At 34.8% G+C, this 19,139-nt stretch overlaps 1 protein-coding gene across 1 annotated transcript; it reads left to right on the top strand.

Moving 5' to 3' along the window:
- Positions 1-34: 34 nt before the first annotated feature.
- On the top strand, positions 35-9,502 carry LOC124162086 (amino acid transporter AVT3B-like). Its single transcript, XM_046538462.1, has 10 exons — positions 35-227; positions 327-464; positions 600-876; positions 964-1,029; positions 1,119-1,266; positions 1,362-1,509; positions 1,593-1,737; positions 5,880-6,052; positions 6,364-6,515; positions 7,370-9,502. Exons 2-10 carry the CDS (start codon positions 348-350, stop codon positions 7,557-7,559), a joined length of 1,416 nt encoding a protein of 471 aa, XP_046394418.1. The 5' UTR covers positions 35-227; positions 327-347; the 3' UTR covers positions 7,560-9,502.
- Positions 9,503-19,139: the final 9,637 nt, after the last annotated feature.

Below are 19,139 nucleotides of genomic sequence, written 5' to 3'. Positions count from 1 at the left end.
AGTAAAATGCGTGACGATCGGTGACGTTTTTTGTTTGGGTTTGGTTGGTCTTCAATTGTTATTTCAGTGACCCTGCCCGGGATGTGCCGTTGAAATCATCTGAAATGTCGTAAATTCAAGAGCAACAAATTCTTTGAATTACCATCGCTAAAATAGTTGTCGAGGGATGAACACGTACATAGACACCTCAAAAACTACGCTGAAATTCTTTCCTCTCTCCCTTTTGGGTGAGTTGGCACTTAGCCTAGAGGATGTTATCAACTTCAACAGGTGTCATGCATTCGTAATTCACGAATAATGTGAATTTGTTTTTGTTTACGTTATAGTATGACAAAACTTACGGTGAAATGGCTCTTGGAATATCTCGAGGTAGCGGAACCGATAATTCAGTGAAAATCGTGGCCAATATTTTCATATCCTTCATAGGAGCGGGGGTTCTTGGATTACCATATGCTTTTAAAGAGGTAAATTATCAGGCGATTTTGATTGTTGTTACTGTATTCGCTCTTCATATTTATTTATTCGAAGACTGCTGCAGCGTACGTGGCTGCATCGTTTACCTTAAGCTGCAGTGATGAACCTGTTTTATGATTTTTCAGGCTGGTATATTAGAAGGAATCACAATTTTATCCGTGGTGGCGTATTTCAGCGTGAAATCAATGATAATAATAATCGAGTGTAAGGAAGAAATTTTAAGACGCAAGCTCATTTCTAACCAGAGGATAAATGCCAAGGTTCAGGTATCTGAAATCTTACTTCCTAGTGGCAATCGAGTTGAGTTGAAACTGCCTTTGTTAAGTTGTGAAGAGGACAGTGATGCTGAAGCTCAGTCGGAAAACAATGACGCTGATGAATTGTTGACGTATGGTGATGTGGGTGAGTGATATGCTGTCGTGTAATAATGCGTTCCATTTTTCACGTGAAATAGATCCAATATACATAACGAGGTCGTTATTATTGCAGGGCATTATGCTCTCGGTGACAGTGGACGTGGCTTGATAGACCTAGTGGTCCTCGTATCCCAAATAGGTAAGGATTGGAAACATAATGATAACAACTCCCTATGATGTCACCCACGACACCTGGAAATAAATTCTTGGTCTCTTGATTCCTTTCAGGCTTTTGCTGTGCCTATCTGATATTTATTATGGAAAACCTCTCCAAGTTTTTTACATCACTTACTCACTTTCATTGGCTGCTGTTAATTTTACCCCCATTATTTTTCATTACCCTCCTCAGGCATTTAAGTAAATTGGCAATCTTCAGGTGAGTGGAATGGTATTCTGTATTTTTCCTTCAAAAGATAGTTCAGGAAAGCAACTGTAGTTTACTGTTTTAATTCTTATTCCTCTTCTTTTCAGTTTATTTGCACAGATAACTAACTTATTTGCGTTCTCTGTTGTATTCTGGTTTGATTTTGAGCATTTCAACGTTGTCAAATTCCACCCCAAGGAATTTTCCTTAAAAGGATTTCCATTTTTCTTTGCTGTTGCAATATATTGTTATGAAGTAAGTATTTGACGTTCCCCGTCTCAAAATATTGTATGGAAGTGCGTGATCCATTGGCATGAATCAATACTATTTCGTTTTAGGGTGCTGGTATGATACTTTCCTTGGAGCATTCACTTGCTTTGTCAATTCGTCATAAATTTCCGTATTATTTGACATCAACTCTAATTGGCGTAACCCTCCTGTACATGTGTTTTGGAACATCAGGCTACCTATCTTTTGGTCCAGGTAAGGTTACCACATTTCTTTTAATGCTATAGATTTTAATATTGTATGAGAGTTTGATCAACTTTATGGCATGATTTTTGGCTTTTAAGCTGAATTAATTGCCCTGGCAATGATGATTGTTTTGATGGATTGATCCTGTGGAGATGCCCGTGGTCATATCCTCCCTCTTTCCCTTCTGCTTGCACCAAAAACGTAAGATTTCATAGTCTTCATGGAAGGTTATTCGGGAATTCCACCAGGTTAGGTTCTCCAACTTAGTCTTAGCCGACAGATGAACGAGTTGTACATTGTCATCAGGGTATGATAACGATGGACAACTAGTTCATTGAAACGTCGGCTGAGATGGAGTTGGAGAACCTGACCCGGTGGAAATCCCGAGTCACCTTCCATGATTCGATATGCTGGGAAGCCTGTGATCATTCTTTTCATAGTCTTAGTTAGACGACCAACATTTTTACTTTCCTGTCTCATTCTTAAGGGTGTCATACGGGGTGAATGATCTTTGCGCGTTGTATCTGGTATGGATATCTCGACAGTCTCCGGAAGACAGACTGTGCATCAGTTGACTTTTTAATTTGTTTCTAGACGAATGCATATAAACTAAGTTAAAAGAGCTTGATAATGACAAAGGCCACAGAAGAATGTAAGTTGTGCGTCTAAACTAAAGTTTTGTAATTTGTGGCATGTTCTTTGTGGTTTTAGAATTTGGTCTTTTGACTTTGTCTTAGACTGTGCTCCTGTTTGTTTTTTTTTAGCTTGGTTTTTGCTTGGTTTTTGGCTTTTGGGCTTTGGCTTGACCCATAGGGCATCAGTCATCTTCACAGGCTTTGTACTTTTGCTTTAAAAATTGCTTCATTTTCGAGGCTTTACTATTTGACTTGCTTCTTTAACTCTTATGTTTACGGTAAGGAATTCTGATAAGTAAAAATTGCCCCACCCCAAACATTTTGTGTGCGAAAATGCTTGGTACGCTATGTGTCCCGCTTTGTCCCTTCCAAGATATGGTCACTTAACCTTAATGCAAACACCATGCCCCAATACAACCTGAAACCCAACCTTAAAGACAATTACTTCAATGATTATATTAGTTTAATATGTACAATGAATTTTAGTTGTTGTCTCAGCGCTTTCCTCCATATACAGAATTTGAGATAATGTTATGAGACAGAGTGAGAGAATGTTAAGCAAGTGAAAAATCCTAAATTTGGTGAAAGAATGGCAAAAAATTGGCCATTTAGCAGTAGCAGACTGTTTCTGCATTAATGATAGGGTGAGATTCTTCTATTCCTCTTCATTTCCCTCCCATATTGTATTAATTATGCTCATCTTAGCAACACCACCTCCACATTTTTTCTTCCTTTTGCCCTTTCACACTCTGCTGGGCATGATAAAAATCGATTAACTGTAGATTAGCTGCTTTGGGAGAATCGACTTGTTCACCTATTATATTTAATTTTTTATTGTGATAAAGTTTGCACGACATATGTAAAAAAAGTATTTTTCCAATTTTCAATCCAGTGCCTATCTCTGGAGCTAATTGCTTGACATAAACCCTTTTTGCAGACAAATTGATAACATCATAAACTTTTACCAAGCCCTTAGTCAATTTTCAACTTCTCCTTCACATTGTGCATAGGTCTTATGTGCTCCATTGTTGGTCACTCTGTTTTGAGCGAATCCTTTCCTCAATGAAAAGATCTCTCTAAACCATTAAATAAACTAGAACTCATATGACATCAGCAACTCATGGAAAGTGGCCAGCAACTTCTCTGTTTGCTTACTAAACTTATGAAAGCATGGCTGTCTAGAGAAGATTTCTCATTGTAACTTTTTTTATGCGGTCCCAATACAGTGTGAGAGCTCCTTGTTGGTGACTATGGCCTTTTGAATTCCAATTTATATCTAATAATTGTGCCCTCATGATCTGCTCAGTCGAAGCTATTTAGATAACATGAGTAGGACAACCTCTTTGAACAACGGTTATCATAAATAAATATTCCTGATAACATTCCACGTTAGTCATGTTCACTGAGTGTATGTAATTTGTTATTTTTCATATATTCCGAGTTAGAAAATAAAATTTTGAAGGTCATAATAATACATAGGCAGAGGGCCATCACTAAATGCACGATTATCGACTTTATGGTCACCATATTAACTTCAAATGATATTTATCGTTAAGAAGAATATTTTAAGAAATGAAATTGTGTAAAAATGCACAAGACTACATATGCATTGTGCATTTGGCTCAAAATCATTAGATGATACATGTGCTCCCAGGCCGATTTTTAAGGAGCCGACACTTTTTGCCTTTCATTTGTTTTCGCAACGCAGAGCTGTGAGGGGCAAAATTTGCTGGTGGGGCGGAAGCTCTCATGGAGTCGATGCAATGCAGAGCTTTGAAGGCACCCTTACAGGTTTTCAGTTACGAAGTAGGGTGGCTATGTACATTTGGCTACATTAAATTCACTACTCCTCTCTGTTTTTCAGTACTACCCCTTCCCCATTAGGAAAACGTTCGGAGTGTCTGGGCTCTCAGGAAAGCTCACCCGCAAACATAAAATGAATAGATTATGGCAAACCAGCACACATACTTAGTGTGGATTGGGGGTCCATATTTAAAAAAATAATGGTTGCATTACAAAAAATTAGAATATATATGATTAACACTTTTAATTCAGGGTTCCCACTTAACCGTGAGAACCTTAAAAGAGTGAATAAGCCGTGAATTTCGTCTACCGTGAAAAAACCTGGAAAAAGCCGTGAATTTCATCATAAAACCTTAAAAATCTCTCAAACTTATGGAAAAGGAACAACAATTGATAGATCAAAAGAAAAAAGATATCGAAATCATACCACATAAGACACTGTCCACACATTTATCTCCACACGTATATTCGAAGTGCAATTATTGGTCCTTGTGCCACGACGACACATTGATCTTGAGCCTGTGACTGGAAGACCGGCAAACGGTGTTCATTAACCCTGGCGAAAAATCAGACACTTCTTTACTTCCCTACCTCTCTGCTCCCTCCATTTTTCCACTCACAACCTTAAGCTTCACCTTTTGTTTGATATAGATAGGTGACGTCATTAGAAATAGCACTTTTATTGCTACGTTTGAATTCACGGCGTCTGTCGCTGTTGATAAATTTTTAGTTAACGTGCGGGTGGTGATTGTTACGTCATCAATATTTCTGCCTAAAATGGCTTATCAACAGACCGTGAATTTTACGATATTTAGACCGTGAAAACCTGGAAACAACTGTGAGTTTTATAATTTAGATAGAGTGGGAACCCTGTAATTTGAAAAATCTGTAAATTGTTCAAACTTCATCACAATTGACAGTAAAATATATGGAATTGGTGAACGAGTCCATTCTCCCAAATCTTCCATTTTAAAGTGAATGGACTTTTTATCATGCCGAGCAGAGAGTGAAAGGGCAAAAGGAAGAAAAAATGTGGAGGTGGTATTGCCAAGATGATCATAATGAATCCCCTATCAGTTCAGGACAAGTTAAAATGGGGATAGCATAGGAATTTCATAGCATCGTCAGAAGAGGATGCATAAAATGGCTGTGCAGAACCTGAATTCAGCATCCTAAAAGAAAAATAAGGCAATTCCATGTGATGATAGTCTCACAAGAAAGGGCATCTGTGAATTATATTTAGTCCTGTCATTCATGGGAAATTGGTATAAATCTGGCATATAGAGGTTTAATATCTATTATCTTAATAAATAATTTGTTTCAACCTAAATATATTGCCATTATGTTCAATGTCAGTTGGTAATTAAAAATATGTGCAGTGTTTTGTAGAAATTTTGTAACCTCGAGGAAAAAATCTGGATTTTGATACATATCCATTAATATGGAAAGAAATTACAAGTATTTCATCTGCAATCTTTTAGCATTTTCCTGGGTATTGTTTTTTTTGCTATCTGATTACAGTGGTGAAACAAAGCAGGTTGAGGGACTACAAATTCAAAGGCAGCCCTTTGCAGGAAATCATCTATTCCTCTCATCCTGGTCCTAATAATTCATTATTCCTTGTATGTCATATGTTAATGGTATTTATCAGTTGAATTTTTCATGTTTTTATAATTACTCAAATATATTTTGTGTGTGTATTTTGTTTTGCAGAAACTAGTGATATAATCACTTTCAATCTCCCCACGGACAAAGGATTTAATTTTGCCAACCTGGTGACTTCATGCCTTTGTTTATCTTTGTTCTTAACCTACCCTATTATGATTTTTCCGGCGATTCAACTTTTGGAAGCAAGACTACTAACTTCAGATGATATTACCAAAGGGGTAAGTACAGTCTTAATGACAGAAGTTTATCCTATTTTGCTTGTGAAAAATTTTTCTTTTAGTGAAGGGACCTATGTACTACATATGTACATTGAAAAGACAGAAATTCATTTTATGGTAAGGATTGCCGTTTATTATGGAAAAAATTTGTCTTTCTAGTTGAATCTATGTTAAGGCAAATGACATTTTCTTCTGTGCAATTTTTGCACTTAGAGGTTACTTTGTGTGTTGCTGGTGTAAGTTTTATTTTGACTTTGAATTTATTGATAGGAAACTGACAGTGATGGGCATGCTTTTATGTTTCCTTTCAGAATGCCTTAAGGTTTGTTGTGGTGTCCATGACTGGGATGATTGTGATTGCAGTTCCCAATTTTGGTAATCTGATGGCTTTGGTTGGTGCTACTTGCTGCACACTACTTGCATTTATTTTGCCTGGAATCATTCACTTGATCATTTTTGAAAAGTAAGCATGACTTGTTTCATCACCATCATTAGTCATCATTGTGAAGATTGGTTGTTGTTGGAAGTTGTCTTGTCTTCTACGCAAGGTTTTCTTAACATGTTGCGTACAGGGGTATTTAAATTCCTAGGAACGCCGAGATTGGAAATATATGCCTGTTAGGGCGTAATGCCTTCGGTTTAAACATGGTTCAAAAGCTAATGTTTAGAATATGACTTTATCCAATCAAATGTTATGATGCATCAATTCATTATGAATAACGAACAACAACTGAAAACATACTAACGAATACGTATTGAACGCTTTAAAATTGTTTAGGTTGACACGCCTAAATGACGAGAATTTTCGTCATCCGTCCGGAACATTCGGGAAAAAAATGACGAGAATTCTTGCCATCCGTATGCAACGTGTTAATATATTTATTCTCTCGTATCTTCTCAGAATTTTGGTGTTTCTCAAGTGTTGTATCCTATAATATCAACCAAACAATTATAAATACTCCTTAGAAACAGCTGTGTGAACTTTACTTTATAACCTGGGATGTGCAATAGCAGTAAAATGAAAAATAACGACGGTTTAACTTTTACTCAATTTGCCACATATGTATTCAGTTTTCTTTTCAATATTCATTTTAAATTCACCTATTTCATAAATGTGTCTGGTAAAGAGTTCCAATTGTCACTTGATCTTGAAATTTGTCCATTTGAAATGATAATTTGGTTGACAGTGTTTCATTGATTGTGTTCTATGTCACTTTTTTCCATGCACTGCTTGGGAAGCACCTTGGGGGATCAATGATTCCCTAATTACCGTTTGATTTTTTTGTTTATTGCTCAATGACCTCGATTCTTCTTCAGGAAGCTCACTGAGAAGCAGAAACTTTTTGACATATTCATAATATTCCTGGGAATCGTTGGAACGGTCATTGGAACTTGGGATGCTGTCGCACGCATGAGGATCCCAAAGCAGATCCACGCACACACAGGTTTTACTACGGCAAGGCCATTTAATGGTACAGTTGATGTTAACCTCATCCATAATGGATGACTCTATATCCTGAAAGAAATCTTGGTTTAGGAAAATGCCTTTGATGATCCTGCAGAGTGTTGTGACTTTGCTCCTATTTCTAAAGAATATTTTTGTACCAAAGTGTCTCTTTTTAGGAGATAGATAAATTAACACTGTTGAAGTGATGAAAGCTCATGTAGTCTATAATATTCAGCATTGAAAGAGTATTTTTAGATAATTGCTGTGTTGACATGGGCTGGATCATCCATGATTTGTTGGTATTTTGCAGGCGTTTGTTTAAGAGGAATATTTTATGTAAGAGACTACAGTTTTCATAAAATCAGAGACTACAGTCTCTGATTTTATATTACTATAGGTTATATTAAAAAATAATTCTGTTTTTTTAATGGTGTATGTACTGGTTGAATCCACAGTGTTTTTCAATTAATCATTTTGAATTTCCTGCTTTAATTACTAATTTATGATGGCCTTTACTCTGGCATAAGTGCTTTTTGTATGGCATGTTAAATTCTTTGTGCAGCATACCTTTTCAGCGAGGCAGTTATGTATTAATTTTGTGTCAGGTGAATGGGTCACAGATGATATAGGGGCTTGAAGTAGTGGCCATGTAATGCTTGTAAAACCCCTGTTCAGTTATTGCAGTTGAAAAATTGCTGTATATTGACTTACATGAGAAATGCCAAATGTAATGGTTTAAATCATCCCATAAGTTTTTAATGCACTGGCTAGAAAATTTTGTATTCATTATTCAGGTGATGGGTACTGCACAATGCTTTGATGATGAGGGAATTTTGAAGCTTAAACCTTTGTTTTTAATCTAGACTGCAGGGCTTGGCCACCAACCAATTTCGTTTTGTTGTGATAGAGTTTGAAAATTAGGAAGAAGCATTTTCCATTTTTTAATCTGTTGCCTGCTTCTTGAGGTATTTACGGCCAATTATCAACTGCTGGCTAGTCAATGACATCATGAGCTCTTGCTGAGCAGGTTGCTGCATTAAATGAGCGGTTCTCTCTAAACAAATTAATGAACCAGAACTCTCATGATATTACCGACTCATGAAAAGTGGGTGGCAGATTTTGTATTCTATTATTTTAAACTTACGAGAGAAGAGCTCAATGTGGAAGATAATTCTCCGACATAACCAGTTGTGGATCCAGGATAGGGTTTAGGGGAGGGGTTGGTGGGCTGACTAAGGGGTAACCCAGCATTAGTGCGGGTCCGAGCAAATTTACCATTATATCTAGTGTAAATTGAATACCCACCATCCCTTCTTTGTATTCGCCCCTGATCATAATTCATTTTTAGTTTTCTTATTTTCCATTGAACTGAAGTCTATAATTTTCTCTTGATTAGTAAGCTAAGTCCCCCCTTTTCTTCACATTTTTGATCTTATGTGGTATTTCTCATGAGTGGCCAATTATGCTCTGAGTAAACCTTGTAGGACCATTAATGAGGCATGATAATATTTTCTATTAAATTCCATCATTTTAAGGTAAATTTTCTTTAGAAGTGAGTGAATTGTTGAGTTCAGTTGAAGTATTTTGTTTTTTAATGTGCCAATATGAAATTACAATATTTTTCAGTTGTTTATATTGTTCACTTGGCACACAAGTTTGGATCCAAAAACTTTAAAAATATTTAGTAATAGTTATCAAGACTTCCCTGGTTGTGAGGATATAAGTTGCTCTTGGAACTGCCATATTTTAACTGCTAGAATGAATCGCACACTGTTGCAGGCAGGCAGAGTCTCTTTTTAAATTAATGTTTTATTGGCTTTTGTGCTTGGTATTTTTATTTACAATAGTATTCCTTTCCCTCCAATTGGTTAAATTATTATTATTACTAACCCTGAAGCTCATTTATTAGGTATAACAGCACAAAAGCTTAGGGAATAAAGGAAATACATGGTGAAAATGAAAAAGAAGGAGCAATTTCCACAATTTTAAAATTTATTAATACTACCGGTTTCGCTTTTCAGCATCATCAGGTGATCTGATCGACCTGATGATGCTGAAAAGCGAAACCGGTGGTATTAATAAATTTTAAAATTGTGGATATTGCTCCTGCTCTTTCATTTTCATTATGTCACATTTCCACTCATGCTAACTGAGGTGATTACCAAGTTATACCTTCTACTGAACTGTGTTGTGCATTTGACTTTAGCTTATAAGTGTGGTAAAATGAGAAATGAGATAAGTAGTTGCATTTGATATTCTGCTGCATTGAGCCCATTCAATCCAATCGAATCGGTGAAGTTCGGTTCGTTGGATGTATTTTTATTACTGCCAAATAATGTGCCAAGATAAAATCAATGGGAAAGGGTCGGGAGTGGACCTGAAACTTCTCAGCACTTCGTTGAAAAACTGGGATTTACCTTGGTTTTGAATATTTCGTGTAGGTATATTTTTTTGTATTGTTAATACCCAAGTAGTTTTTCACCAACTCTTTATGTCAGGGAAAGGCCAACCATCTGAATGATGGACCTACTTCACCTTAACTGTTTTAAGGAGGGGGGGGGGGGGGAATTTTGAAGTTTCGTGCTTCAGTAACTTTTACTTATACCACTACTTTTTTTTTTACTCGGGTTTCGATGAGTAATCATCAAGACCCGAGTCACCGTGGGAGTGACTTTAAGATGAATATTTTGAAATTATGCAACGACCAGCAAGAATTAGATTCAAGAGAGCCATTAGAAATTTACAAAATTATTGAAAACTAGGACAACACTCTCATAAACAAATATCTTTATCCATTCTTTTCCCCAATTCTGGCATCAATTTCATAAATTCATCTCTTCCTTCATTAGGCAACTAGGTTACAATAATTAGATAAATAAGCAATAATTTATGGTTGATGATGATGATAACTTATCGAAACCATGGGTTACTTTATGTAAAAAAGTAGTTGTATAAGTAATAGTTAACTAACCAATAACCTTATAATTGAATACTGCACAGGTAGGAATGAGTTGGTGAATTTTAGAGGAAAAGTTGTTATTTTTTCTATTTATTTGGTGAGAGAACACAAAGATGATGAGCCACAATTTATGATTGAATTGGGGAAACTGTTAGAGGAGATAAGAAGGAGACAGTGTGTGGTGGGAATGAGTGCTAAGCGGGGAAGAATGATGAAGATTGCAATGCTGTAAAGGAAGGAAAGGAGTGTTATTCACATATAGGGTGAAGGGTAATTGACTGTTTTTAGTTGAAGAGGGAATTTCATGTTGGGAAGAAGGGCAGGCAGAGGGGATTTGTAGAGAAGCACAAAAATCATAAAATTTACATAATTTCACAAATTGATGCAATACGAGGTTATTTTGCGACAAAGCACAATAGTGGCTTATTTATGCAATATATTACAGTTTTTTTATTTCTTAAGGGACGTGCCAATTTTGTGTAAGAATCAAATAACTATTGTAAGTTAAAACTTACCACCAATTTTTCACAAAAATATTAACACGAATGGTTTTATTAGACGTTATTGTGAGGTTCTTGATTTGTGATCCGACCTGGCAATAACACAAAAACTGGTCATGTACATGGAAGGATCCAGGATTTTTCTCTAGGGGGCACAAGAGTCTGACAGGCAATCGGTTTTCTCATATTTAAGATAAAAAACAACATTCAACAATTGATGTTCGAAATAATCTTTTTATTTTGATATGAAAGTTATTAATGTGAAATTAAATGGTTGAGGCTCTGTAATACACAAAACAAAACAAACATAATGATAACCGTTTCAAAAATCTTGTCTAATTTTTAAGCCTCTGGAGGAGGGAGGGAACATACCCCCGTGCCCCTCCCCTGAATTTGCCTTTGGTCGTGTGAATAAAAGTGCTTTTTGAAAATTGCCAATATTGATAATTACTAATGCTAAGAAATGAACGTAAAGCACAGAATTTTAAATATTCTTACCCCAGTCGTTATTTTCCATTTTAAGGCATTATAAAATTCACCAGTTTTCTTTTTGCTCACCTGAATAGCCATTTGTGACGTACATACCTTCAATTTTCTGTTATTTCTTGAAATATAGACGAAGGAAGTTGAAAGTTGCGAGTATGTTAATCACTTAATAGATCTATGGCATATTAAAAATATAATATTTAAAATGACCTGCATGAATTAGAATGGATATTACCACACATCAACCGCGTATTCATTTCAATAAAACATTTCCACAACATTTGCATAAAATACAAATTTTCATTAATTTTCATTTTATTTTTGCTACAAATCACAGAATACAAACTGCTATATATCCATGTCTCATGTGATTAGCATGACATTACATGTGAATCTGCTAAAATCAGCATATTAATTATAGGTAGTAATTATTTTTTAAAAAGATACCTATTATAAGACCATATTGTTATAGTGCTTCAAACAGGTTACCAATATGGAATGCAATGTTCAAAACTGAAGGTAAAACATTTATGCATTTCTTGGTTAGTTTTCCCCTTAATGCTAAGCATAGCAGAGGTTCCACTGATAGATTATATAATTTTAAAAATTGCTTCCCAAAGTATTTTCAAGTTAAAAAAATGAGGTCAATTACTAATATACAGTAACCTTATGGGGAGAAGTAGATGATAATCATTTATCATTTCACTAAGGCTTAAAAAATTTTCATGCATTCTCTATTTTTATGATCTTGAAAAGTATCTTAGATTTTTTGTTTTTGTGATACATACTATTTTTGAAAACTTGAGCCAGTGCAATAAGTTTTAGTATCTCAAGAGAGTACAAGAATGTACATATATTTGGTCTTACAAACATCTGTGCAATATGTAGTTACATACTAGTATGTTCACGTGCTGGTTTTTAGTTATTTTTTCGAAGTTTATTATTTTACTCCTTTTACATTGTTTGTCGCACCATTGTGACAGTGTTGGACTAGAGCATGTGTTTTTGTAATAATGTACACTTAAATTAGCTACAATGGCAGTATAAAATTACCCATATTTATTAGTGGAAAGGTATGCAGTATTTATGAAATCACCTGTATTGTGTACATATGTATATTTATGGACAGAGAATTATAGAGCAGCTATATGTTTAATTCCATGCAAACTAATAGTGAAGTTGGTGTTTTTTTTAAAACTTATTCAGCCATGTCTCATTTTGTGCAGAGAATGTTTTCATATGGTGTATTCCCTATATTATCTTGCTCAAAACGAAGGCGTATGTATTTTCATTTCGGAGGTGTCTTCCATGGTTTAATAGTGTGGGCTGCTATTATACCTGTGAGATAAGAAATAGTTTTGAAACTATGTTCTGTTAATATAACATTCCAAGGCATAGGGAGTGATTTCTGTTGTGGCAAATGTAGGTATTATTTTTTAATGGGGATGGGGTTAATTTTTTGTTGTGTTTCAATTGAGATTGGCCTTGTGGAGTTCACATAAGACTGTACCTTGCACAGATTTTAGTATTAAGCAGGAAAAAACTAAATCCAGGAAATGAGAAGGTTGACCAAAATCTGTATTGTAATGTGCTGCTGTAGCTATGAATCCAATTTCAAGTTATGCTCATGCTCCGTGCATTTGGGGAAATTAGCTGACCATTCGTTTATCATACAGGAAGTTTGAATTTTGAGGTACATTTTCCATTTGAGAGGAATGAGAACAACTGTGTATAATCCCCAACAAATTACAATGGATGTTCACTTCTGAATTATCCTGTGACTGCAATTTGATGAGGACTGTTTAACTCAAAACCTGATTTGCTTTTAAAGAAAAATGTACAAAACCATTCTGATTTCTCTGCCCTGCGGTTGAAGTTTGCTTGGAGAAATTGAACTCTGCTTCCCTTTTCATACAATGTTGAAAATTTTTCTTGAAATAACTGAAAATACATGATGGTGTTCAAAGCTTTATTCTTGGGTAACTTACCGCAAGTCTCTGTTGCCATTAGCCAATGTTAATGGTCTTTTGATGTCAGCAGCATTTTCTTGTTCAAAATTCCAATGATAAAATATTTTATTACCTTGGGATGTGGGTGAAAATTGACCATTTTGAGGATGGTGAAAAATTGAGTTAAAAATGTATTGAATTTAGTTCAAAAATGCATAAGTTTCATACATAGGTTAGTGCGTGGCCTATTGTTTCACTAGATTGAAGGAGGGCACTACAAGATGGCAGTACTTTATGGCAGTTTCCCGGGCAAAAGCTTGCGGAGAAAGCACAAAAACTAATGATGTGTGTACTTAAATTCATCCTCCTACTACATACAATGTATTTTGGTTCTTAGAACTTGATCATTCTCTGGCTACAAATGATGGGTGGTTATTGAGACCAATACCTTAATTTTGGAATACTATCTTATAAGGCATCCCTGATGACCTATTGACTAGTAGTGTTATTATTTTGTTTATATGTATTATTGAAAATTAATCTTAAAAATTTCTGTTATGGCTGGTGAAAACCATTTTATTTTCCATTAACATTAATTATAACTTGTTGAGAGAAGTTAAATGGGATGATATCTGCTGTTCCCTTATTCATGAATTAGGGGTATCCACATGAGGCATGACTGTATGATAAATCTTGCTGCAATATGCTGAAAAATTGGGAACAAATCTGGTCCCAGGATGATATGTCTTTTGTAAAAAGTGTTGAGAGAGTTCCTGTTGGAATTCTGCAGTATTCATTAATGGAATGAGTTTTTATACCATTGTGGCATGCTGAAGTTTTTTTTTCTGCCATAGTTATTTGAAATGACATATTCCTTAGAGCTTCCATTGTATTCAAAAATATAGATCTAGATACTTTAGTCTGTGTGAAGTTTTGGACTTAAGTTTTTAAAGTTAAAAGAAGTTTTGGTGCTCAGTGGTAGCATGATGAATGGAAATTGCTGAGCAAATTTTTACTGGCTTTGGTTGACTATATTGTCGAAGTCATTAAGTGTTATTGCTAAATCAAGGCTTTAACATAATGGACCACCTTTTAAAATAATGTTCCTTTTACTGAACGTAAAGAGTTACTCTACTTTGTTAACAATTTTTAAAATCATTCTAGTGTTTCATACTACTATATTAAATCACTTTGTTTGCATTTTAAGAAGTTACCTATTTTGACTTTAAATCAAACATTAAAAATTGGGTTGGATGTGTACTTATTGAAGATATAGTACTTTGAAATTCAATTCAGTCCTCCGATTAAGTTTCTTTACTGGGGATCATCTTAGTGGCATTTACATTTAAAATATACCGTTGAAAGACTGAGTTGATTATTCTGAAAACCTAATGCTTATGTTAAATTTTTATATGATATTTATAAATGATGGATATTTTTTAACATAGTGTTGCTGTTCAAAATTTTTAATTGCTGTTATCTTTGAAAGATATTTGATATGTTGGGCCAGGTGCATTTAGTAAAATGTATTGCTACGTTTTTGAAGAACAGGTTTTGTAAAGTTTGCTTTTACTGTGATTCATATTATTTTTAACAACTATTTCTGTTGGCAATGTATATGTTTGTATATTATATTGTATTTGAAATAAGTGGCTTGCATTATTACACTTTATCCCTCAGGTATAAATTTACTTTTACTGGACAAAGATTTTGGGTGGACGTATTTGGTGTTCCTCTGTTTCTTTACATGACTTACCTAAACTGGACAAGTTGATGATTTGTTTGGAATTTTCAGAAGTTGATGGAATTTTAAATTCAATATTTATGAGTAAAATGCGTATTTTGTTTACTATGGCATTATCAAGTCCCCCAAGTCTCATCTATATCGTCTTTAACCACTTTCACTCATACCATTTCACCCTCTCTGCCAATTACCCTCAGGATTAAATTTTTAAATGCCCCTGGCATTAAGATCGGAGTTTTAAGTGACACTCAACATGTGAGCTGGTAATGAGACAGTAGCTGATTAGCTGATACAAAAAATTCAAGGGGGGAGGCACAAAAGATATCTTGAGCCACCTTTACTTATGTAGTAATGACAAGTAATAAAGTCACATGAAAAGTTTGAAAAAGGGTTATTTAAACTGGAAATATGCATTTACAAGACAATGCCGTCTTATGATATGAAAAAAGTTACAATTGTGGTTCTGCAATGCTCGGCAATGCAGGTGGCCCTGCAGGCACCCGGGTGCCTGTACTTACGTATCCACCACTGTAATAAGATACTCTTTGGATCACTGTGATGATTACTTTGTAGTGGAACAAGAAGTTTAAGTCTAACCTTGCAAGGACTGGCCTTCTTTTTTTGTTCATTTTTAATAACAGTGATCACCATGCATATATAACTGATAATTTATTTCGTTGGCATAATAACCTGCTATTTAGTTTTTATTAAGTCAAATGGAAGAAAAAATATTGCTGAATTATCAATTGATGTATTATTTCAAAATTTCAACAAAAGCATTTAGTTGTAACTGAAAATCAGCTACATTCATATAAAATTGAAAGTCTTTGGACTTTAACCAATTGACATAAAATGATGTTTACTGCTAGAGAATGTGCCAACAAACATAAGTAATGCTTCCACCCTTGATGTGTTTTTTTATCACTTCTTAACAGTGGAAATTTTTTTTTCTCCAAGTAACCTAATTGGAAATTGATAGTAAAAGTAAGTCAGATGGGAAGAGTAAATTTTTTAAGCAATAAAAGTAGGATGAAGCTTTATGTTTAGGCCAATCCATATTCTTCAAGTTATTCACGATTGAAAACTTATTAGCATTTAACTTTTGAAAGGATACATATTCAAAAGTTTTTTCGCGAATGAGTAAAACACTATGTTTAATCCCTTGTGCTGAAATGACATGTCTAGCATGTCATGAACTTCTGATGCCAAATCACTCAGTGATGTGTGTAGCTCGTTATTGGATTTTCATAGTTTTAGCTTTATTTAGGGTAACAATGTAAATATTTTGAAAGTTTAACAATGTTAAACCATCCATAATGTACATGAAGAAGTCGTATTTCATAAAATATGAGCATTGGAAGGAATGAAATAATTTCATATGAGTAGCGAAAACTGTTCTTGATTTTCTTACGAGAAGAGGGTTCGTTTGTGAAGAACTTAAAGTAATAACCACTTTCTATTTCACTGTTCTACGTGGATTACAAACTACAAAATATCAATTCATCACCTGCCATTCAATTTAAAAAGAAAACTGAAAAAAATAACTAGATAATAGGAGCAACTATATTCAGAAAATAATTTGAGGTGGAAAGGGTTAATATAAGAAATTGGAACAAATAAAAACGAGACTTGTGAAGCAACAACGAGAACCATTATTGAAGGAATGATCTAAATGGAATGTAGAGCGAGATATGGTTGGTTGAAGGGTACATATTTTGATTAATACTTACTTGATGTTTTTGGTATCAAATGATAGAATAAGGCTTGATTTCATTGGTATAATAAGTGTTGGTAAAAGTTCTGAGAAAAAGTAACTGGGCTCAATTGCAGTTACCTCGTAAATAAGTAATCAATTATGAGTACACATTACTGATTTTAAAAGTAATTCTTTATAATGACAGTTATTACTATTACTTTTTGTAAGATTGTGTACTCAGGAGACCACTGAATAATGCAGTAAAAATGTGGATTAGTTGAGTTAAAGGAATAGCTAAAGTTGCAATTTTACTTGAGATACATACAATTGTTACTGCTGCAACGGCACTAGGACTGTCATATTTTGTACCCATTGTAAGCAAGGTAAAGCATAAAAGTGGTTGAACCTAATCGCAAAAAATGATGGTACCCAGAAAATCAAAGTTATCTATAGGCCTTGGTGAATCAGTGAAATCAGTAAGGTAATCATCAATTATGAGCTATTAACAATTACAAAATAATACATTGCATAATGAAAGCAACGATTCCTCTTTCACCGTAAGGAGTAAATTAAAAGTAAAAATTACGTTTTGTGAAAAGTAATCATTACAAGGACATATTACTGTGAAAGTTATTGTTACAAGTACGTAATCCGATTACTTTTACTTGATTACTTACCAACACTGTGTATAATGACCACGACATTTTTTTATAGTGCTTGAATAGACCTTTCAAATGAGTATTGATATAAGTCAATTTGAGTACACACGAAGGTTTTCTGAGGACATTTTTCTTGCTCCAAACAAAATTGCTTTGTTTTCCTGCAATACAGACCACCACCCGTGTACCGCTCTTCCCCTCACCTTTTCTTCATTAGCATTAATATTCATGGGCGTACCCAGCTAGGGGCAGCTGCCCCTCCTAGAAGCAAAAATCGCATGTGTCTTGAAGGAAAATGATATTTTTTCAAGCGAATAAATTTAAAAACTAAGAAAGAGCTGTTACATAAGGACAATCTTGTTAAATAACATTGCAATTGACAATGCTGTAGAGTACATCACAAACTCGTTGAGCATCAATAAATAGAGTAAAAAATATGTAATGTCTCATTCAGTCATTATTAAGCATTTCCGCTATACCATGCCACAAACCATGAACGTGTGATTTTGGAGTATGCTTGGTTGCTAATTGCAAGGGAGAGAGGGGCAACCTAAATTAGCCTCTATGAAGAACTGAGCAGCAATCAATATGCCAACAACATCCACTCAACATTGTCGGTGTTAACATATGACATCTGTGCAATGTCCATGTCAATCCAATTAACGTTTTACCGATATCTGTCAAACATCCAAATGAGCCTCCAAATAATGTTGTAGGGATATCCAGCAATCGACTTGGAGGTCCGTATTACAATATCATAATTACAAGAAAATGATTTTCATAGCATTTTATTATTATGTTATTCTCCGATTGCATTACTTAACAGTTTCACTACTACCACTGTCTATAAATACATATTTGCAAAAACTTTTCAATCTTTCCTTAAATTGTTAGGCTTCCTCTGCAACTGAATTCACTGTCGAACTTGAGCCATTTCTGTTCTTTTGTACAGTTAAAGGTTTGCCTTAATAAAAAATAGAAACTAATAAAAATCTCCAAATTTCATCAAATAAATCTTTCAATATCACTTCATAATTTTTTCACATAAATCAGCCCCAACATACTCCCTGTAAGTTTTCTTTTGTGGGGACTGCCCACTCTACATCATACGGGCACTCTACATTACTAGCCCAAGGGCACTTATCCACTGCAGATATTCTCTCAACTATTAAAAGTTGTGGACTGAGATCAGGGTCTGCGATCTGAAAATTTTCCTCTAAGTCGGCTAATATCAACTACTACCGCCAGCAGTGGTGTAGCTAGGGGGAGGGTCCCGTCTCCCCCGAAGTATAAAAACACACTTACTTTGCATCACAAAAGAATACCAAATATTGAAAAATCATGAATTTACAAAAGATTCCTTTGAAAAAATGAAGTTTTTTCGATTATGAAAAGTGTAAAAATTAGTTGAAAACCCTCAACTTAGTACCCTGTTTTTTAAAAATTTTCCCCTCTCGGTTTGGTCCCCCCCCCCCGAACAAAATTCCCTGCTATGCCACGGACCGCCAGGGCCTCAAAGTTAACTTTTTGAAAAAATTAGGCGGAAGCAAAAGCTTGCGGAGACCAAGCCAATAATAACTAGGACCATTACGGTTATAACCAACGATGGTAATAAAGGGAAGCATTATCCAAAGGAATATTAGGCTT

Source organism: Ischnura elegans, chromosome 7 (genome assembly GCF_921293095.1).
Source record: "Ischnura elegans chromosome 7, ioIscEleg1.1, whole genome shotgun sequence".
Lineage (NCBI taxonomy): Eukaryota > Metazoa > Arthropoda > Insecta > Odonata > Coenagrionidae > Ischnura > Ischnura elegans.
The sequence above is the reverse complement of the archived record's forward strand: the minus strand, read 5'-3'. Positions and strand labels throughout refer to the sequence as shown.

What these genes read in the sequence shown, in the direction of transcription:
- LOC124162086 (XM_046538462.1), top strand. Translation starts at nt 348, where the DNA reads ATGGCTCTTGGAATATCTCGAGGTAGCGGAACCGATAATTCAGTGAAA. An exon ending in GTTGACGTATGGTGATGTGG is followed by an intron (nt 877 to 963) that starts GTGAGTGATATG and finishes TTATTATTGCAG; the next exon opens with GGCATTATGCTCTCGGTGAC. An exon ending in AGTAAATTGGCAATCTTCAG is followed by an intron (nt 1,267 to 1,361) that starts GTGAGTGGAATG and finishes TCTTCTTTTCAG; the next exon opens with TTTATTTGCACAGATAACTA.